The sequence below is a fragment of the Rhinoderma darwinii genome, chromosome 3 (assembly GCF_050947455.1).
Source record: "Rhinoderma darwinii isolate aRhiDar2 chromosome 3, aRhiDar2.hap1, whole genome shotgun sequence".
Classification (NCBI taxonomy): Eukaryota; Metazoa; Chordata; class Amphibia; order Anura; family Rhinodermatidae; genus Rhinoderma; species Rhinoderma darwinii.
In genome coordinates, this window is record NC_134689.1 from 8314213 (window position 1) to 8338113 (window position 23901).

The window sequence follows — 23901 nt, forward strand, 5'->3', positions numbered from 1 at the left end:
AACGACTTTAAAGTGTCCACATGTGCTGCGTTATGCGAGAACGGGCAAACGGCTGCGGTGTGGGCAGAATGTAAAGCTATCGGCATGGATAAAGAACATTTAGAGGGTGTGTAGACTTTTGCAAGCATTGTCTTAATAGCTCCAATGCATCTAAATTAAAAAAAAATATAAATTAAGCAACTTTGAAAATAGTCTACCGTTTTGTGTATACAGCTCCTATGCAGATCTATGTGTCTCCATAATTACAGACTACAAGCAAATCCTGGGTGTAGTCTGAGCTGGAAGTCATATGGTTATCCACTCCATCTGCCTTCTTTTCTACTGGCTGTAGGTTAGCAAGATCGGGGCATGGAGACACATACATCTGCATAGGAGCTGTATACACAATAATATAGATCAATGTCATGATATCCTTGAATCCTTGACCTGTTTTGTTCTATCTGGTAGTCCAAAAACTGGAAAAAAAAAATGGGACCAATAGGAGACGGATATCTGCATTGCCTTCAAAGTTGCTCCTCCTACTATAGCTGAAAACAGGAAGTCACAACCAAAATCGGCCATTTTGAAATCATAGAGCCAACTTATTTGGTCACCCAGTCACCCAACTACATAGAAGAAGACACAAACACCTTCTTGCTCTCTCTCTCTCTCTCTCTCTCTCTCTCTCTCTCTCTATCTTTTTACTATGTCTATTGATCTAATGTCACTCCTATAGGATCACCACTGTGTCTAGATAGAAATATCCACATGACAGCCCACATATTACTTATGATGACATCACTGGAGCCTGAGAGGTGGTGGAATATGACATCTTCTGGATTATAGGACAGTCATAGCGACTCACTTATAAGGGTGGACAACCTTTAATTTGAACAACTTCCTAATTGGTTCTCAGTCTTCTGAGATTCCGGATTATCAGAAAGTTCGGTGCTGGAAATAAGTGCCGGATTCTCAGACTTTATGGATTATCAAATGCTGGATTGTCAGGATGGTTTACTACCCCTTCCTTGGTTTTTGCTAAGGGGTCACCATCAACACACCTGTAGAGATGGGGTCAATGATGCGACATAGGTGGGGTCAGTATAGCATAGGAGATACCGGAGACTATATGCCTTATGGGTAGGTAACTTCTGATAATCAAGCATTGAAATTCCGGATTATCGGAATTTTACTATATATATATTTATTTTTTTTGTTCTTTATGTTTTTCTTATATAAATGTGACTCTATAATCATCCCAGTGGAGGTGCAGATATGACGGGGATATAAGAGCGAGTATACGCTCTGCCCGCCCTCCATCATATGAGTCTTGCCGTGTCGCTCTCCTCATCTGGATAATGTACTGAGGTTGATAGATGGACGAGCGTGGCGAGGTGCGGAGGTGACGGTGATAGGATGACGGATGGATGGAGTGTATGATGGAGAGAGGTGGTAAGTGACAAATCGAGGGTGAAATCATGATCGATGGAACCTCCGACTGGAATAATATTGTCCAAACACGAGACTCCGCTGCGGCCTGTCATGTTATTTTCTGCGCGGTTCATTGTCTTTCACATACGTCAAAATGTATGGAGGATCCTGAAAACGCGTCCGTTCTCCTCAAGGTGGATGATCCCCCCCCCCCCCCCCAACACGTATCACCGAAGTCTCAGAGAACAAGTGACCAAAGAAACCAAAGTTATTCTCCAATTGTGCTGAGGAGGAAAGTTACAATACACGAGACCCTATAGATCCAGATCATATATCCTGCTATACTGAAAACTATCTATCTATCTATCTCATATCTATCTATCTATCTATCTCATATCTATCTATCTATCTATCTCATATCTATCTATCTATATATCTATCTATCTATCTATCTATATATCTATCTCATATCTATCTATCTATCTCTCATATCTATCTATCTATCTATCTCATATCTATCTATCTATCTATCTCATATCTATCTATCTATCTATCTATCTCATATCTATCTATCTATCTATCTCATATCTATCTATCTATCTATCTCATATCTATCTATCTGTAATGGTGGGGGGGGTAGGGAAACGGACAAGTGAGCCCTAATCTACCCGCCACTCTGTCCCTGCCTACTTGCAACGACCCGCCCTAGGCGACGGGGTACAACTGGGCGGCGGTCCCTGCGCTCAGTAAGTGCATGACAAACACGACAAACAAACAAGGGAATACAAGCAAGGGAAATGGGCAGTTGCTCGCGGAAACACCGTGAGCAACAGAGTAGTGAACGAGCCGAGTCAAGCCAGGAGAGTGCGAGGTACAAAGCGAAAAGCAGAAGAGTAGTCGGTAAGCCGGGGTCTGTATGGAGCAGGATCAAAAAGTAGCAGGAGCTGTAGCCGGGCCAGGAAACCTCAAGGAAAGAATTCACAAGCACAGATGGACAGGAAGAGCAGGCTTAAATAGACCGAGGGCGGGAGCTAGCTGAGTCTGGCCAGGTTGCGATAGGCTCTCCCACTCCTAAGCCTGCCAGCCTGAGTGGAGGAAGCTGGTGTCTGTCTCAGGGATGTACACTCAGGTGTTGACTGATTAATTCTGGGAATTAACCCCGAAGCAGTGCCTGGCAGATCCTTTACAGTACCCCCCCTTTTATGAGGGGCCACCGGACCCTTTCTAAGTGGACCTGGCTTACTGGGGAAACGCAGGTGGAACCTCCTGACCAATACCCCAGCATGAACATCCCGGGCGGGTACCCAAGTCCTCTCCTCGGGCCCGTATCCTCTCCAATGGACCAGGTACTGGAGGGAGCCTTGGACCATCTTGCTGTCCACGATCCTGGCCACCTCAAATTCCACCCCCTCAGGGGTGAGGACGGGAACAGGAGGTTTCCTCGAGGGGGCCAAGGACGGGGAGCAGCGTTTCAGGAGGGAGGCATGAAACACGTTGTGTATACGAAAAGACGGGGGTAACTCCAGCCGGAAAGAGACAGGACTGAGGACCTCAATGACCTTATACGGCCCAATAAACCGGGGAGCAAACTTTTTGGACGGAACCTTGAGACGCAAGTTCCTGGATGACAACCACACCAGATCCCCGACCACAAACAGGGGGTTAGCAGAACGTCTTCTATCGGCCTGAGCCTTCTGTATGCTCTGGGACGCCTCTAGGTTCTTCTGAACCTGGGCCCAGACTGTGCACAGATCCCGATGAACGACCTCCACCTCGGGATTGTTGGAACAACCAGGTGAAACGGAGGAGAACCGTGGATTAAACCCAAAATTACAGAAAAAGGGAGAGACCCCTGACGAGTTACTGACCCGGTTATTAAGGGAAAATTCGGCGAGGGGAATGAAAGAAACCCAATCAAATTGACAGTCAGAGACAAAACATCTTAAGTATTGTTCTAGAGACTGATTAGTCCTCTCCGTTTGGCCATTGGTTTCAGGATGGAAAGCAGAGGAGAAGGACAGATCAATCCCCAACTTATTACAGAAGGCTCTCCAAAACAATGAAACAAATTGTACCCCCCTGTCAGAAACAATATTGACGGGGACCCCATGGAGACGCAGGATGTGTTTGATAAACAAGGTAGCCAACGTCTTGGCGTTGGGTAGTTTCTTGAGGGGCACAAAGTGGCACATTTTACTGAAGCGGTCTACCACCACCCACACCACCGACTTGCCTTGGGATGGAGGCAAATCGGTGATAAAATCCATGGAGATATGTGTCCAAGGTCTCTGGGGAATGGGCAACGAACGCAGTAAGCCCGCTGGTCGGGACCTGGGAGTCTTGGACCTGGCACAAACCTCACAGGCGGCGACGTAGGCCTTAACGTCTTTAGGCAAACCAGGCCACCAATAATTTCTGGTAATGAGGTGTTGGGTACCCAGGATGCCTGGATGGCCAGATAGTGCGGAGTCGTGATTTTCCCTAAGTACCCTTAGCCGGAATTGCAGGGGAACAAACAGCTTGTTCTCAGGAAGGTTCCCAGGAGCTGAACCTTGATCAGCAGCAATTTCAGAGACTAAATCGGACTCGATAGAGGAAATGACTATACCTGGAGGCAAAATACAAACAGGATCTTCCTCCGAAGGAGGGCTGGCCATGAAGCTACGCGACAGTGCATCCGCCTTAATATTTTTAGACCCGGCCCTATAGGTAACCAAAAAATTGAATCTGGTAAAAAACAACGCCCATCGAGCTTGTCTCGGGTTTAGCCTCCGGGCAGATTCTAGGAAAACCAGATTCTTGTGGTCGGTAAGGACCGTTACCTGGTGCCTAGCCCCCTCCAGGAAGTGGCGCCACTCTTCAAATGCCCATTTAATGGCTAAAAGTTCGCGGTTGCCAATATCATAGTTACACTCCGTGGGCGAAAACTTCCTAGAAAAGTAAGCACAGGGGCGGAGATGGGTGAGGGAGCTGGTACCCTGGGACAAGACGGCCCCCACTCCCACCTCGGACGCGTCAACCTCCACAATAAATGGCTCCCTTTGGTTGGGCTGAACCAGCACGGGGGCCGAGATAAAGCACTTCTTGAGGGTCTCAAAAGCCTGGACGGCCTCAGGGGGCCAATGGAGGACATCAGCACCCTTGCGAGTGAGGTCCGTAAGAGGCTTAGCGACGACCGAGAAGTTAGCAATAAATCTCCTGTAATAGTTAGCGAACCCCAAAAAACACTGTAGCGCTTTCAGGGAGGCAGGTTGGACCCATTCAGCCACAGCCTGAACCTTGGCAGGGTCCATGCGGAATTCATGAGGAGTGAGGATTTGACCTAAAAATGGTATCTCCTGTACCCCAAATACACATTTTTCGATTTTGGCAAACAGTTTGTTTTCTCGAAGGACCTGGAGCACTTTCCTGACATGCTCTATGTGGGAGGACCAGTCCCTGGAAAACACCAATATGTCATCAAGGTACACTACAAGAAATATCCCCAGGTAATTTCTCAAAATCTCATTTATGAAGTTCTGGAAGACCGCAGGGGCATTGCACAACCCAAAGGGCATGACGAGGTATTCGAAATGGCCTTCGGGCGTGTTAAACGCAGTCTTCCACTCATCCCCCTCTTTGATGCGAATAAGGTTATACGCCCCCCGTAGATCCAATTTAGAGAACCATTGGGCCCCCTGAACCTGATTAAAGAGATCAGGAATCAAAGGAAGGGGATACTGGTTCCTTACCGTGACCTTATTCAGGCCACGGTAGTCAATGCATGGCCTAAGACCACCATCCTTCTTCCCTACGAAGAAGAAGCCAGCACCTACCGGAGAAGAAGAGGGACGAATGTAACCCTTGGCCAGGGATTCCTGGATATACTCCCTCATGGCTTCACGTTCGGGACAAGAAAGGTTAAATATCCTACCCTTAGGAAGCTTAGCTCCTGGTACCAATTCGATAGCGCAATCGTATTCTCTATGAGGCGGTAACACTTCGGAGGCCTCCTTAGAGAAAACATCAGCGAAGTCCTGAACAAACTCGGGTAGCGTATTCACCTCCTTAGGGGGAGAAATAGAATTAACAGAAAAACATGACGTACAACATTCATTACCCCATTTGGTTAGCTCCCCAGTATTCCAGTCAAACGTAGGATTATGCAACTGCAACCAGGGAAGACCTAGAACCAAATCGTACGATAATCCCTGCATCAATAGTACAGAGCATTGCTCCAAATGCATGGAGCCAACAAGGAGTTCAAAAACAGGGGTATGCTGTGTAAAATAACCATTAGCAAGAGGAGTGGAGTCGATACCCACTACCGGAACAGGTTTAGGCAAATCAATCAGAGGCATAGCGAGAGACATAGCAAATTCCACAGACATGATATTAGTAGAGGACCCTGAATCCACGAAGGCACTGCCGGTAGCAGACCTACCACCAAAAGAGACCTGAAAGGGAAGCAATATCTTAGTATGTTTCATATTCACGGGAAATACCTGTGCGCCCAAGTGACCTCCCCGATGATCACTTAGACGCGGGAGCTCTCTGACAGCATTCTTACGCTTGGGACAGTTGTTTACTTGATGCTTGACATCCCCACAGTAGAAGCAGAGACCATTCTTCCTGCGGAATTCTCTACGTTGTTGAGGGGACACGGAGGCCCCGAGTTGCATAGGTATTTCTGAGTCTTTAGGGGAGAAACGAAGCAACGGGACTTCGGGAGGCATCATGGGGGAGTCGGAGGAAAAAACACATAAACGTTCACGTTGTCGTTCCCTGAGACGTCGGTCAAGTCGTACCACTAAAGCCATAACCTGGTCTAAGGAGTCAGAAGAGGGATAACTAACTAGCAGGTCTTTCAGGGCATTCGACAGACCCAACCTAAACTGGCACCTTAAGGCAGGGTCATTCCACCGAGAAGCTACGCACCACTTCCTAAAGTCAGAGCAATACTCCTCAACAGGTCTCTTACCCTGACGTAAGGTCACCAGCTGACTCTCGGCAAAGGCAGTTCTGTCAGTCTCGTCATAAATAAGTCCGAGGGCAGAAAAGAAACAATCAACGGAGGAAAGTTCAGGGGCGCCAGGAGCCAAGGAGAAGGCCCACTCTTGGGGCCCTTCCTGGAGCCGGGACATAATTATACCCACCCGCTGGCTCTCAGAACCTGAGGAGTGAGGCTTTAAGCGAAAGTAAAGCCTACAACTCTCCCGAAAGGAGAGAAAAGCCCTCCGGTCACCTGAGAACCGGTCGGGCAACTTGAGGTGGGGTTCAAGGGGTGCGGTGAGGGGAACTACCAAGGTAGCATCAGGCTGGTTGACCCTCTGAGCCAGGGCCTGGACCTGTAGGGAGAGACCCTGCATTTGCTGAGCCAGGGTTTCACGGGGTTCCATAATGGTGTCAGGGACCAGGGTAGACTAGGTATAGGGCTTGTGAATTTGTAATGGTGGGGGGGGTAGGGAAACGGACAAGTGAGCCCTAATCTACCCGCCACTCTGTCCCTGCCTACTTGCAACGACCCGCCCTAGGCGACGGGGTACAACTGGGCGGCGGTCCCTGCGCTCAGTAAGTGCATGACAAACACGACAAACAAACAAGGGAATACAAGCAAGGGAAATGGGCAGTTGCTCGCGGAAACACCGTGAGCAACAGAGTAGTGAACGAGCCGAGTCAAGCCAGGAGAGTGCGAGGTACAAAGCGAAAAGCAGAAGAGTAGTCGGTAAGCCGGGGTCTGTATGGAGCAGGATCAAAAAGTAGCAGGAGCTGTAGCCGGGCCAGGAAACCTCAAGGAAAGAATTCACAAGCACAGATGGACAGGAAGAGCAGGCTTAAATAGACCGAGGGCGGGAGCTAGCTGAGTCTGGCCAGGTTGCGATAGGCTCTCCCACTCCTAAGCCTGCCAGCCTGAGTGGAGGAAGCTGGTGTCTGTCTCAGGGATGTACACTCAGGTGTTGACTGATTAATTCTGGGAATTAACCCCGAAGCAGTGCCTGGCAGATCCTTTACACTATCTATCTATCTCATATCTATCTATCTATCTATCTATCTATCTATCTATCTATCTATCTATCTATCTATCTATCTCATATCTATCTCATATCTATCTATCTCATATCTATCTATCTCATATCTATCTATCTATCTCATATCTATCTATCTATCTCATATCTATCTATCTATCTCATATCTATCTCATATCTATCTATCATCTATCTATCTATCTATCTATCTATCTATCTATCTATCTATCTATCTATCTATCTATCTATCTATCTATCTATCTATCTATCTATCTATCTATCTATCTATCTATCTATCTATCTATCTATCTGTGTTTAACCGTGTGACAGGTGGAGGAAAAACATTGTAGAAGTTTCCATAAGAAACAGAACACAATGAATTGTAAATCTGATCACATCCGTCTCCGGCTGATTTCTAATTCCATGTACAGCGTTGAGGCGGAGGCGGCGCCGGGTGAGGATGTGGTCGGGAGACTCTCCGTGAAGGACGAGAGAAAATAAATCAAATAATTTGGAGGATTTGGGAAGAGCACAAGTGAAGGTGGGAATTACTGGTGGAAAACAGGCCAAGTAATCGCACTTCCCGGTTACCTGCTCCATCGCACTGCTGGGTATTTATTATTTGTTCTACGCCCGGCGCAGAAAAGTCGCAATTTGCGCAAAATTGACTTTTGAGGCATTTTCGCAGCTGAGTGGAAGAGGGCGTGGGCTTCCGTGTCCCAGCAAATTGACTTTAATTAAGGCAAAAATTGGTGTAAATTATAGGGAAAATCGACTCCAGCTCATGGCTGGCACACGGACGGCCAGAGAAGCGCCTAATTTATTGGAACAGTTTGACTTGCGAGCTCTTTGGTGGCATGTGGGCTGTCATGTGGATGTTCCTACCTGTTCATAGAGATATTTTCCCATTATTTCCTATAGCAAGTAGAGGCACAAAAGGCCCAACAAGGGCCCAACTATGGGAGCAACAAAAACAAGACCAGGGGTGTTGGTCGACTCTGAAGATATTTGGGGCACAAATGAAGGGGGCCCATGAAGATACAATTGATCATGGTGAGACCTGGGACAAGAGATTCGTAGCACTGGTGCTAGCAATGCCACAGTACAAGACTGATAGAGGGAGGAGGAGAGGACAGAGCAAGGGTGTATCTGTGTACACTTGTATGCAGTGGGTGACCGAGTGACCAAAGGCGGCTCCCAATAGTCCCAAAAATGGATAACTATAGTTGTAACGTGAAAGTCAGCACTGAAGTACAAACTGCTGCCATAAAAAGTGATATACTGTACAGAGAACATTACAAGTATAGGGAATATCTCATTACATGTGGGCGCAGGTTCCTTATACAGGTTCCTTGGTGGGTCGTGACAACTGCTGCCCGGGACTTGAGTGTATAGAGAGGCGACAGGAGTGACTAGAATACAACTATGGATTTCCCAATTGGTAAGAACCACATAGAGAGACTTTAGGTGTGGGCACATTCACTCAAAGTAAATGACTTTATCTATCTATCTATCTATCTATCTATCTATCTATCTATCTATCTATCTATCTATCTATCTATCTATCTATCTATCTATCCATCTATCATCTCTCATATCTATCTGAGATCCCTCTGGATTTGAAAACCTATTTGCAGGCTGCCATAGTTCACTCAATCAATTCAATTAGCCTTAAATCCTCAGCAGGACTATCCATAGAGAAAGAAAAGGAGGGAGAGCAGGATATATGTATTCCTATGAAGCATGGGTGACCATGTGACTAGAAGATAGCGCTATAGCTTCTAAAAAGGGCAAATTGGAGGAGGACTGATATTAAAGGATACGCTCTACCCATCACTAGATAGCGCGAACACTGGTGCCCTTCTAGGTCCATTCCTGGTTGTCACCCTTCTTCACAACCTCCATAGTCTTTATTATAAAGAAGTCATTTTTAGTTATTGTAAGGAATATGTGACACCAGTCGCGCCAGGCAAGGTACCAGTGTATATATATATATAATTAAGGCTCCGCGCTGGCAGCCGCCCCATCTTATTTCAATGGTAGTCAATGATCCAGAACCCAAAACATCGCTGACCTTTTCTGAAATGTCTGATGTAGCGGTGAGTTGTTACCAGCTGAAGAACGCGCCGCAGAAATCTGAAGAGGTGCAGCCGCCTGTGACCTCCTATCAATACACAGCGGGCGTCTGTACCCAATTATATAGACAACCCCCAGCCCATTATCTATCTATCTATCTATCTATCCATCTATCTATCTATCTCATATCTATCTATCTATCTCATATCTATCTATCTATCTATCTATCCATCCCACGTGTATGTAATGTGGCTGGATTGGTTGTCACTCAGCTTTCCCAGAAACAGATAAACGGCTGGATAGAATTTTTAACAACCCAACAGAATAGTTCTGCCCCACCGGCTATAGAAACTTCAGTGAAGCCTTGACCTTAAAGTTCCAGTAACAGCGGGCGGGCAGAGTCCATGGAGCAGACGGTAAGTTGTGATCTCTGGAAGTGAATCATGTTCTTCATGTCTCATTAGGAGGTGTCAGCTCCTGCCCTTTCCTTCCAGGAGGAGACGCTGATATCACTAACCACGGAAGGTGTTGACCTTTAAATGCCCATTATTGGTACAAAGAGAAAAAAAACTAGGAACGAGTCCTACAAGCCGCGTTCAACATGTGTTTTAGACGTTGAGAGTCCATTAACACTTGGACATATATGTTCTATAGGGGTGACTATTCAGCTGTATGAGGGCCATGAGATGGATTGCGGCCCAGTTCAGGTCAGTCCTACCCACCCACCCCTGCGTCTATGGCTTGTACCTGCCCCAGACTGGATAATCACCACATTACATTAGTAAAAGGCCGTACAGCCCGGCATAGAACCACGCAATCCCCATAGACAAACATTAGAAGAACGGCAGCCTCGAAAGCAACCACTCAGCCCAAAAGTGATGCCCCCCCCCCCCCACCTCACAGGGCAGGATGGCCGGGTAGTGAAATGTGTAGGGTGCACAAATTATCTCCAGTCATTATACTCATTTCTTACACTATAAGTAATATCAGCAGAGGAACTGGTCATTACAAAAGGGACACAATCCATAGACCCCATACACAATGCCAGGTGTCAGCCGAAGTGGTGTAAAGCCACCACCACCACACTCTGGAGCAGAGGAAAGCTGTTCTCTGGGGGAGGATGAGATTTTATCATCTAACAGTCGGACGGAAAAATCTAGTCTAGAGAACAACTCCAGCTCAAACATCTAGTGCCAGCTGTAGATAGATAGATAGATAGATAGATAGATAGATAGATAGATAGATAGATAGATAGATAGATAGATAGATAGATAGATAGATAGATAGATATGAGATAGATAGATAGATAGATAGATAGATAGATAGATAGATAGATAGATAGATAGATAGATAGATAGATAGATAGATAGATAGATATGAGATAGATAGATAGATAGATAGATAGATAGATAGATAGATAGATAGATAGATAGATAGATAGATAGATAATACATTAATTAATTTGATAAACTGAATTCTGACCTTTGAACTTGTGGAAAACAGCCCACAGCTCGGCAATATCTGTGGCAAAGGTGATATCGGTGTCTAGGACGATGACCCGCTCCAGGCTGGCAGGGAGGGTCTTGGTCAGTACCAGCTTCATGAGTCCATATATTCCTGAGTAATGCTTGTTTGGAATCCATGAAACTTCCGACTGTAGAGAAACGACAGACACGAGCCCTTAATAATCACATCAGTCTTACATAAGACGTCTTAAAGATCGGGGCAAAAAGGGCAGTGCCCCCGAGACCTTTACCATCTAGAGGCCCCAATGAGACTACATTGCCGTGAAGGTTTTACTGTGTTATTTCTTGGGGTCTTGGTTCAGATGGTTCTTGACTCTTTGCTCGCCCTGTAATATGACGTCATGACGGAGAGAATCCCATTAGATGGGCCGACATATTTTTGGTTTTTCTTTTTGTAAATAATCCCCGTTACTTTTTGTCTAATATTTGCATTCGTCTTGAGACACCTCAGCCTGAGAAAATCATTCAGGAGCCAGTCCAGAGCAAATAATCAAGATCAAGGGACGGTCTCGATACAAGTGGCAGCATCATAAATATATATTACAGTCACATCAAGCGAAACATTATCATATTATCCCCTCCACATCGGCCCCTGGAGAACCCCGCACCGCCTGCCCGTCCAGGGGGAAGAAAATAGCACATGGATGATATTTTACGCCCATACTTTCCATTTTAGTCTTGGGGTACTGCTATATGGGGCTTCGGCCTCTGGGGCTATATGGATATGTATTATCATCAGGCCGCCTTGGCAGAGGGTGGCATTGTAATGGGTGACGTGGGCTCTGATGACTAATATCCAGTCACTGGAGGCACTTAAAGAGCTTTATAATTCGATTCTATGGAGGTCAGATGCTGAACGTAGGAGGAAGACAAATCGGCCGGTTGGCTCCTGTAATTATTATTAAAGGGGCAACTCCATTTGTATGTGGGCCCACAGGTGACAGGGACGTCTGTCTACCCCACCCTTGACTTGACAAGCGTAGAATGTGTTTACTTAGAATGCCACGGGCACCCCCAATCTGGGATAGTGTCGGGTCCAGGCAAACCAGGGCAGATGCCAGGGCCCGCTGGGCTTCGGGACCCAGGGCGATCATGCTCCAGTCTACCTACTGAGGTAGGGGTGCAAGCAGTGGGCTATTTGTTAGTCTGCACAGTGTTTTACTTGTTAAGAGCAGCAGTTTGTGCTTCAGAGGCTGGAAGCTGGTGACAGGAAGTTGCAACCATTTTCAGCCATTTTTGAGGCTATGGAGATCTGTCTTTGGTCACCCAGTCACCTATCAGTCTACAAGTACACACAGACTATTCCTTAGTCCATTCTCTGCCCCCTCTCCTCCCTGCATGCATATGTTACTAGTAATACAACGGTGACTTCTAAACCTACATGTATCTTTATGGTTTAAGAAAGACAGTCCCACACTAAGATAGAAACACCCACATGACAGCCCACATGGATCCTGGCTGGTACCTGCCACCACATATTTCCTATTCTAAGGCCACCATACGTTGCCTACCCTAAGGCAAGGGGAAGGTGCTGATACCTGCCACCACATATTTCTTCACCTAAGGCAAGGGGGAGATGCTGGTACCTGCCACCACATATTGCCTACCCTAAGGCAAGTGGGAGGTGCTAGATTTTGCCCGCACACATTGCCTACTCTGAGACAAGAGGGAGGTGCTGGTACCTGCTACCACATATTGCTTGACCTAAGACAAGGGAGAGGTGCTGGTACCTGCCACCACATATTGCTTACCCTAAGGGAGGTGCTGGTACCTACCACCACATATTGCCTACCCTAAGGCAAGGGGGAGGTGCTGGTTTCTGCCACCACACGTTGCCTACTCTAAAACAAGAGGGAGGTGCTGGTACCTGCTGCCACATATTGCTTGACCTAAGGCAAGGGTGAGGTGGTACTACCTGCCACCACATATTGCTTACCCTAAGGGAAGTGCTGGTACCAGCCACCATATACTGCCTACCCTAAGGAAAAGGGGATGTGCTGGAACCTGCCACCACATATTGCTTACCCTAAGGCAAGGGGGAGGTGCTGGTACCTGCCACCACATATTGCTTACCCTAAGGCAAGGGGGAGGTGCTGGTGTCTGCCACCACATATTGCTTACCCTAAGGAAAGTGCTGGTATCTACCACCACATATTGCCTACCCTAAGGCAAGTGGGAGGTGCCACATATTGCCTAAAAGGGGGGTGCGTGTTTACATCACGATTGGCATAACCCTCAGCCGGTCCCTCACTCAATGTAAAGGGGCTCCTTGAGCAAGTTCATAAGATCTTTGAAAAATATGCCAAACTGAGCTCCCACCAGGCCCTATAGAAACCTTCTCGGCGCCCTCTACGGCATGAATGCCATGCAGTCTATAAATTACACAGGACATAATTTCATGATCTCGTTAACAATGATGTATTAATACAGCAAAAAAAAAATATATATATATATATATATTGCAAAATTCTTGGCAAAGCTGCCTAACCCCAAGCAGGAGCTTAATTGGTTTGTGCGTAGTGCCAACAGATGAGAGTGTGAAAACTGGCACCAGGGCACCCTGATATCATTCTGTACCACAACTTCAGGGGGGATCTGCATTCATCTGGTTGGTAACATTTTTTTATGCAGAACATGTTACAACGAGGTATCGCTTGTCATCGGAGACGTCGGGACCCATGGAAGCTTCCAGTAGAGCCCCCGCTGGATAATTCCGCAGCACTGAGGCCGTTCTAGCAAATGATTTGTGTTCCAAGAGTATTAATTGCTGAAGAAAAGCCGCGAAGCATCGAGCCAGAAGAGCGGATGTGTATGCAGCACTTGTAAGGGCGCTTGTTACAACCATGCCCTAAACTCCGGGACTGTATGCCAACAGCACTGAACCCTTTCACTGCGAGAGGCGCCATCATTTACAGCCGGGTCTTCAGCGGGGCGCTTTTATTTTATAACCCGTAGTTAGAAAGCCATAAAGATGTTTTTCCGTTGCGACTGTTATGTTTAATTGCAGATATAACTGAGCTGTCGTCGTATCTTACGTATTCAATCTGTCAAGTGGAGCTTCCAGCAAAAACCACAGCTCCATGCTGTTCATATGAATGTCCACTAGAGGGCAGCACTAAGTATGACATGTTCTATGATCCTGGTGCCCCCACAGTAGTTATAGCTAGCCATAGTGCCCCCAGAGCACTCACGAGGCCCCCATATTGCCCCCACAATAGTTACAGGACATCCATATTTTCACCACCATAGTCATAGTATCCCCACAGTAGTTACAATAACCCCCTGTCTTCATGGTAGCTACAGTTCCCTATAATGCACCCACAGTAGTTACATGTTCTCCATCTTACACCCACCATAGTAGTTCCCCCACAGTAGTTACAATGACCCCCTTGAGTCTCCTCGGTAGCTACAATTTCCTATAGTGCCCCCGCAGTAGTTACAGGTTCTCCACCTTACACCCACCATAGTCATAGTATCTGCCTAGTGCTTCCACAGTACTTTAGGGCCGACATATTAGCCTACAATATAAGTAGTATCCCCACAGTAGCTACAATGCCCCCCTATTGCTCCCACAGTAGTTATTGCAAACCTTAGTATCCCCACAGTAGTTACAGTGCCCCTAGTGCTCCCACAGTATTTAGCGATAACGATAGTGCTTCTATAGTAGTTACAGTGCCCCCATATTCATTCCACTATAGCTGTATTATCCCCATAGTAGTTACAATGCCCCCCCAGTGCTCCTACAGTAGTTACAGTGCCTCCATATTGTTTCCACTATAGTTGTTACATCCCCACAGTAGTAAAAATGCTACACCAGCTCCCCCATAATCTGACTATAGTGCCTCTGCAGTAGTTACAGGGCCCCGATATTGTCCCCACCATACTTTTAGTATCCCCACAGAAGTTACAGTTCCCCATAGTACCCTCACAGTAGTTACAGGTCCAATATTCTGCCCCCATAATAGTTGTAGTATCCCAAAAGTCGTTACAATGCTCCTATGGTGCCCCACAATAGTTACAATGTCCAATAGTGCCCCCATAGTAGTTACAGCTGTCATATACTGCCCTCATCATAGTTGTAGTATCCCATAGTAATTATGGCTAACCATAGTGCCTCCACAATAGTTACAGTACCTTCATATTGTTTCCACCACAGTTGGAATATCCACATAATAGTTATAATGCCCTCCTAGTGCCCCCACAGTAGTTATATCAAACCATAGTGCTTCTACAGTAGTTACAATGCCACCATATTATCCTCACCATACTTGTAGGGTGCCCACAGTAGTTACAATGGCCCCCTAGAGCCTCAGAGTAGTTAGGGTACACAAAAGTGCCCCCACAATATTTACAGCTATCACATACTGCCCCCATCATAGTTGTAGTGTCCCCACAGTAGTTACAATGGCCCCCTAGAGCCCCAGCCACAAAAGTGCCCCCACAATATTTACAGCTATCACATACTGCCCCCATCATAGTTGTAGTGCCCCCACAGTAGTTAAAGCGTCCTCATATTAGACAAAGCCGCTGCAACCTCTGAATCACTTCCTCTAGCGCCCTCTGCTGGTGCTACTTCTGCGCATGAAAAATCTGCCAGCTGAACTCTGATTGGCTGCTCTGATCTAGACCTCCATTTGTCCTTCATCTACTTTTCCAAAATGAACTTTCCATGTGACTCCTCCACCGCTGTATTACTGCAAAAGGTTAATGTAGCAACACAGGGAAGGCCGCCCTGATGGAACGAGGACTGAGCGTCCAACCCACTGTTAATAATTAGGGACACCGCACGTCCCCAGTCTAATTAGGATAAATTCAATGTTGCACAAGAACAATGCAGCCTAATTTGCTTATGCAAATGAGACTAATAAGCTGAGGGGCTGCGAGTATTTAGGTAAGCGCTGAAGGTTCGCAGGACAGAAGCTGCTGGACGTCAGGAAGAGGCGGCGGCGGCGACGACACAATCACCTTCATGGGAGATCCGGCTCAGAAGCCTCTTACAGAACAGGTATCATCCCGATATTAACACCGGCACCAGGCCTGTAATCTCTGCTCCGTAACACCGGCCGGGGAGATAATCCCGGATACAAAGCTGATACTCGTCTGAGAAGCTTCATGTGGTGCAAGTCATCCCCAGCTGCTCCCTACTAAACCGCTTAACCCCATCAACAACAGAAGACCTCTTATATCTACCTGTAGACTCCCTCATATACCCAGGGCCCCCTACATATTAACCTCTGATCAAAGTTCAGTCACTGTGTACATACATTACATTACTGATCCTGAGTTACATCCTGTATTATACTCCAGAGCTGCACTCACTATTCTGCTGGTGGAGTCACTGTGTACATACATTACATTACTTATCCTGTACTGATCCTGAGTTATATCCTGTATTATACTCCAGAGCTGCACTCACTATTCTGCTGGTGGAGTCACTGTGTACATACATTACATTACTTATCCTGTACTGATCCTGAGTTACATCCTGCATTATACTCCAGAGCTGCACTCACTATTCTGCTGGTGGAGCCACTGTGTACATACATTACATTACTTATCCTGTAGTGATCCTGAGTTACATCCTGTATTATACTCCAGAGCTGCACTCACTATTCTGCTGGTGGAGTCACGGTGTACATACATTACATTACTTATCCTGTACTGATCCGGAGTTACATCCTGTATTATACTCCAGAGCTGCACTCACTATTCTGCTGGTGGAGTCACTGTGTACATACATTACATTACTTATCCTGTACTGATCTTGAGTTACATCCTGTATTATACTCCAGAGCTGCACTCACTATTCTGCTGGTGCAGTCACTGTGTACATACATTACTTATCCTGTACTGATCCTGAGTTACATCCTGTATTATACTCCAGAGCTGTACTCACTATTCTGCTGGTGGAGTCACTGTGTACATACATTACATTACTTATCCTGTACTGATCCTGAGTTACATCCTGTATTATACTCCAGAGCTGCACTCACTATTCTGCTGGTGGAGTCACTGTGTACATACATTACATTACTTATCCTGTACTCATCCTGAGTTATATCCTGTATTATACTCCAGAGCTGCACTCACTATTCTGCTGTGGAGTCACTGTGTACATACATTACTTATCCTGTACTGATCCTGAGTTACATCCTGTATTATACTCCAGAGCTGCACTCCCTATTCTGCTGTGGAGTCACTGTGTACATACATTACATTGTTTATCTTTAGAGATTCTTTCCTTTACTTATTTTGTATGTATCTTGAGTTAGACTGAGTATATCTTATACTACAGAGCTGGACTCAAATTGATGCTGCTTTCCTGTTAGCTCTCAGGTTGTAGCTCACATCTCATGTAGAACATACTTGGCTGTGCTGTTGAGTCAGAAATAAAACACTTACACCAGACACAAACCGTGCTGTGTATTAGGGTATGTGCACACACACTAATTACGTCCGTAATTGACGGACGTATTTCGGCCGCAAGTCCCGGACCGAACACACTGCAGGGAGCCGGGCTCCTAGCATCATACTTATGTACGATGCTAGGAGTCCCTGCCTCTCCGTGGAACTACTGTCCCGTACTGAAAACATGATTACAGTACGGGACAGTTGTCCTGCAGAGAGGCAGGGACTCCTAGCATCGTATATAACTATGATGCTAGGAGCCCGGCTCCCTGCACTGTGTTCGGTCCGGGACTTGCGGCCAAAATACGTCCGTCAATTACGGACGTAATTAGTGTGTGTGCACATACCCTTAGATTGCAATTCATTATATGATCCCTAATGGGGTGTGTCTGTCAGCACCGTGCTGACAGATTTGCGGTGGAATCTAGAATAAATTTGAATGCAGCTCAAAATGTCGCAGACTAAAAAGCAAAAAGTCATTCAGTCCAAAATCGAGATTTATCTTTCCTGTCAGGTCTAGCTCACTAATACATTTTAACAAACCCTCAGCTGTGTGAGCAGGACTCGTTCTGTTCAGATTATCAATGGACACAAAAATGTTTCCATTCTCTGACAGCAAACAGAGATGATGGATCAATCTCCAGGTTTTATTTAACCCTTTCCTCACTAGCCCTACGTCTCTCATTTCCCTTAAAGTGACAGTACCCTGGACTGAACATACAGTATAGGGTCACTATTGCGATCACAATCCAGTGCCCCCCAGGATTTATTTTATAGTTCTGTTTTTGAGCCTTCCAGTGATCGAGGTGAACAGCGGCCGGAACAGCAGAGCCGGGAAGACGGGAAAGGCTTTTCATGCCTGACGGCTCTCAATTTGTCATTATGACTTCACCTTAATGCTTTAATTAAATTAAGCCGAGAGTTCATGTGCATTCTGCAGCTCATACTAACGAAGTGCCGGGATTTATGGGTAAACATGGCCGCTGATTGAATCTAACGACTACGGAGAGTCATTTCGCTGCATTTAACCTGGTTTACCGTGCGGTAAAAGTCAATGACCAGGTATAGGCTGAAGGGATATCCAGTCTGTAGTCACCTTCCGGGAGTCACGAGGCGCCATGTACCTCATTATACCAGTCCCTTATAAAGGATGGGGTTACCAGTTTTTCTTAAAGGAACACTCCAGGCAACACTAATACTCTCTGTAACTCGTGCAGATCCTGAGGGGGCGGAGCATGACTTCTATCACTAGGACTAACAGAGTATGAGTATTGTATGGAGTGTTCCTTTAATGATAATATTGGGACTTTTATGAAATTTTTAAAAAGACACTTAACCCCTTAAGGACGCAGCAATTATTTTTATTTTTTTAACATTTCGAAAGCCAAACCTTTTTATATTGTTCCGTCTCCATATGTGCGTTTTTTTAGTTTTTCGGGAGAAGTTGTGTTTTTTTTTTTATGGGGCACCATTACAACTTTTTGAAAATTATTATTTATTTTTTTGGGGAGACGAGATGACCAAAAACATCAATTCTGCCTTTGTTTTATAGTTTGTTTTTTTAGGGTGTTCACAGTAAGGGCTAAATAACGTTTTCATTTTATAGTATGGGTCGACACGGAGGCGGTAAAGCCAAAAATGGGTCGTTTTTAAAAAAATGTTGCATTTTTCAGACGATAAAAGCATTTTTTGGGTGATTTTTTTCTTATTTTTATAAAAAATTGAATGGAACTTTTTTGGGAACTTTTGTTAGTCCCGCTATGGGACTTGACTGAGCGATAACCTGGTCGCTTCTATAATACATTGCAATATTCCTGTATACTGACATGCAGCCTTTTAGGCCCAGGCTTTCGTACAATAAAGACTCGGGGAGCCATTAGGCCCACCCCATCACCGTGCCGTAATAGTACGGCGGTTCGCGCAAAGGACCCTCTGACCGTGACGTAATATTACAGGGGTGGAAGGGGATAAAGCGCTTGTCCTCTTTGGACATTCCCTTTTTCTTAGAAGAATTTGCTGACAATAAACTGATCACAGGGTGTCCTGTTCTTTGTATAACCAGCGATCAGCTGTGATCTGTGGGAAAACCTGGCAGTAAGTGTTCAATTTCCCTACAGCGCCGCCACAGAGGAAATGAAGTATTACACAGTTCTCATTGAAATCAATGGGCTTTTTGTACAATGCCGGGTCCTCCAGAGTGATAGACACTTTTTATAACTACTCTTTAGTGAGGTTGATAGATTAAAATCCTGAATGGTCGACTCCGTGACACGGGGATTCAAAAGGACCAAAGATTGACGTCTTGCACCCCCTTTGGGCCTGCACTGGGCATAACACATTGTATCAGTTTTCCTGGAGTGTTTCTTCAAGGTAAGTCTAAGAATTTGGGGCTTATCAACCACAAATGGCAACTGTTATGGAGTTCCCTTCTATTGCACTACTTGTGTGTCAGTCTTCACTGCATTTCTGACATTCTATTCATGTGTTATGGAAGTCAGGGCAAGGAGGGCATGAAACTTCCCTGCAGTGAATGAAATATTGACTTTACTGGTAGAACAGGACGTACTGTCATGTTAATAAATGTGCAGCGAGCGCTGTAACCTTAAGATTTGTCCTTTAGATCTGCACAAACACTTCAGATTTAGGGGATTCTAAAACTGCACCTGCTTTGCCTGGAGTACATCTGGGCATGTGTTTCAATGCCCGTATACCAAGCTGATGGCACCATGCCCTGGGCACTCATTATGCTTGTGGGATGTCATGATAGGCATGATTTCTTATAATTAGGTGGCAAGCGTTGCGAGTCCTGTTGTCGTCCTGCTACGCAAGACAATGGGCTCTGGGCTGTGGGCACTGTTGTCTTCTCTTCAGCTTTTGGCCGTTGTCTGGCGTCCATGCCATCTGCGTTTCACTTGGTTCTTCCATGTAACGTAAAATGATCTGGTCCCATTTATTTAAATAGAGCTCATAGACTTCTCTACCGGATCCTGGATGCCGCACATTGGGCCACATAATGTTGGCATGGCTCTATGGCATCTAGGGTTACGGCCGGATGGCACTTATAAAGGGTTCACCCAATGCAGTGGAATATATAGCATTGTAAGATAGTTGCTTAAAGGGGTTGTTCACTTTGGGTCATCCCTTTCTTGTTAAAAATGATCACAGGGTGACCTGGTGTGGCATGGTCTGAGTATCGGAGGATCGTTCACCATACTTCCCAACATTTGCATCCCGATTCGTGGCATACTTTAAGCCCCACCCCCGATCCAACCAGGAACGCCCACACAACATCCTGAGAACGCCCACTTTCCTGCAAATTTCAATAAGTCCCGGTAGGCCCAGGTTCTGACACAAAGGTCCAGCAGAAGACCATCCCATTTGGAGGAGCCAATCACATTCTACTAGGGTCTATTTCTTTAGGGTTAGGCTTACAAATAACCTATTAAATCTTATTAATATGTCCTTTGTGTGTTATGATGCAATAAAAAATGGGCGTGCTCTGTATAGATGGTGGGGGGCACTCATCTCCTCTGGTGGGCCCTAGTAACCCCAGTTTGACACTGTGCTGTGGAGAGATCCCTAATGATCAGCTGTAATCTGTGAACCTGGCAGCAAGTGTTCAATTCACCTACAGCGCCACCACAGGAGGCATGAAGTATTACACAGTTCCCGTTGACGCTCTACCCAGAGACTGTCTCTGTAGCCGTTCTACTCTGGCTAATAGATGAGGGTCCAAATAGGGGACCCCGTCCCCGTCTATAGGGTGCTTATCTTAGGTGTAGGGAGTGTTTGTGTTGGGGTTGTATTTCAGGTCTGAAATAATAGGGTTATTAGTACGTGATACAACATATTGGTGCGGGGGGCTGTGTTATAATGTTAGTTGGTGGATGTCTTTTATTAATGGTGTGGAGTGAATGTGTTAGTAGTCGAAAGCCTTGGTGTTAGGCCTTATTCACACGGGCACGTTCATGTGAACAAGGCCCTAAAGTTCTGGAAGGTGGTTGTGTTGGATGTTGGTGGGTTGTTTTTTTGGGGGGCGGCTGTGATATAGTTGTGGTTGTGTGAGTGTTGGTTGAAGGTTGTGTTATATAAAAGTGGGTGGTATGGTTAGGGCTGTAAAACATTTTTTTGTTAGGGTGATGGTGGGTGGTTGTGGTAGAGGATGGGTCATGTTATAGCAGTGGTGAGTTATTGTGTGATGTGGTAGAGGACGGGTTGTGTTACAGTCGTAGAGGGGTGTTTGTGTTATAATGGTAGATGGGTAGAGGTGTATAGTGGTTGTGATAGAGTGGTTAAGAATGGGTTGTCTTAAAGTGGTAGGGGAGTGAATGTGGTTTAGGTGTGGATGTATTAAAGTGGTTAGAGGGTGGATGTATTTTAGCGGTAGTGGGGTGGATTTATTACAGTGTTAGGGGGGTGGTTGTGTAACAGTCGTAGGGGGATGTTTGTTTTGTAACGGTAGATGAGTTTCCTTATAGTAAGAAGGGAGTGAATGTCTAATTGTAGTAAAGTGAATGTGTTAAAGTGGTTAGAGGGTGTCTAATATAGAGGTAGTGTAGTGTCTTTTAGTGTTAGGGGGGTGGTTGTGTTAGTCGTAGGGGGATGTTTGTGTTATACCGGTAGATGGGTTGCCTTTTTTGTAATAGGGGCGTAAGTATGAAATTGTTGTATAAGGGTGGGTGTGTTAAAGTCGTTAGAGGGTGGATGTACTATAGAGTTAGGCCCTATGCACACGAATGTAAAAACGCCCGTAATTACGGGCCCATAGACTTCTATTGGCCACGGGTACCTCCCCGTATGCTTGCCCGTTGAAAAATATAGAACATGTCCTATTTTAGGCCGTTATTAGGGCACGGGCAGGCCCATAGAAGTCTATGGGGCTCCCGTAATTACGTGTGACTACGTGTGTGCACCCGTAATTACGGGAGCGTTGCTAGGCGACGTCAGGACTGTCCAGGGTGCTGAAAGAGTTAACTGTTCGGCAGTAACTGTTTCAGCACCCTGGACAGTGACTTACGATCACAATATGAGGCCTCATGCACACAAACGTATTTTTTCCCTCCCGTAAATACGGGTCCGGTGTCACCAGCATTCCACCCATATTTACGGGCACGTTTTCGCTGCAAAATTACACTGCACTAATCGGCAGCCCCTTCCCTCTATCAGTGCAGGATAGAGAGAAGGGGCAGCCCTTTCCGAGGTAAAAGTAAAAGAATTTCATACTTACCGGCCGTTGTCTTGGTGACGCGTCCCTCTTTCGACATCCAGCCCGACCTCCCTGGATGAAGCGGCAGTCCATGTGACCGCTGCAGCCTGTGATTGGCCTGTGATTGGCTGCAGCGGTCACATGGGCTGAAACGTCATCCTGGGAGGCCGGACTGGAGGAAGAAACAGGGAATTCTGGGTAAGTAGCACTGTAAAAAAAACACCCACTTAGGGTATGTTCACACACTAGACTAAAAACAGCCAAGTCTAAGGACGCAGTGACGCCCGAAACGCGTAGGCAAGAGAGGATACCCTCTTCCCACGATATCTACACCCTGGACCTATACCACTGGATCTTCCATTTTAACCTAAGACATTAAACTTGGAAACGCTGTTTCCATTTTATCTACACTACAGCGCTGGATCCTACCTTCTGTCCCCTATTTCTCTAGACTAAAAACGTCTGAAAATACGGAGCTGTTTTCAAGGGAAAACAGCTCCTGATTTTCAGACATTTTTTAAGCCACTCAGCGTTTTTCGCTGCGTTTTTTACGGCCGTTTTTGGAGCTTTTTTCCATAGTCTATGAAAAACAGCTCCAAAAACGTCCCAAGAAGTGTCCTGCACTTCTTCGCGGCCGTATTTTTACGCGGCTGTTTTTCAAAACGGCCGCGTAAGAAAACGGCCCATCGGAACAGAACGCCGTTTTTCCCATTGATTTCAATGGGCAGATGTTTGGAGGCGTTCTGCTTCCGATTTTTCGCCCATTTACGGCCCGAAAAACATCCGAAAACACACTGTGAACATACCCTTAGGGGGGTGGCTGTGTTACAGTCCTGGGGGGATGTTTGTGTTATACCGGTAAATTGGTTGCCTTTTAGTGGTACAGCAGTGAATGTGTAATTGTAGTATAGAAGTAAATGTGTTAAAGTGGTAAGAGGGTGTCTGTACTATAGAGGTAGTGTAGTGTCTTTTAGTGTTAGGGGGTGGTTGTGTTCCAGTTATAGGGGATGTTTGTTTGGTGACGGTGGATTGGTTGCCTTTTAGTAACGGGAGTAAAGGTGTAATTGTTGTATAGGGGTGCGTGTGTTAAAGTCGTTAGAGGGTGGATGTATTATAGAGGTAGTGGGAATTTAGTACATGCCTTTCCGGTAATCTGTCTTAGGCTCAGTCCACATCTCGTTTTATGAACACGTTTGTGGTACACGACGACGTACACGTTTTTAAAGTTACAAAAACCTATGCATTCGTAACATACGCTTACGTTATTTTT

General features: G+C 45.9%; 2 protein-coding genes across 5 annotated transcripts in view; one reads left to right on the plus strand and one right to left on the minus strand.

The window, feature by feature from the left end:
* The window catches only part of LARGE1 (LARGE xylosyl- and glucuronyltransferase 1), a 394217-nt gene that overhangs the window by 154043 nt on the left and 216273 nt on the right, over positions 1-23901 (minus strand). The window contains exon 6 of the mRNA XM_075855826.1: positions 10974-11145. Within this exon, the coding sequence (XP_075711941.1) occupies positions 10974-11145 (172 nt within the window). The remainder of the gene's footprint in view (positions 1-10973; positions 11146-23901) is intronic.
* The window catches only part of LOC142748662 (E3 ubiquitin/ISG15 ligase TRIM25-like), a 232115-nt gene that overhangs the window by 114299 nt on the left and 93915 nt on the right, over positions 1-23901 (plus strand). The gene's annotated exons all lie outside the window — the stretch shown is intronic.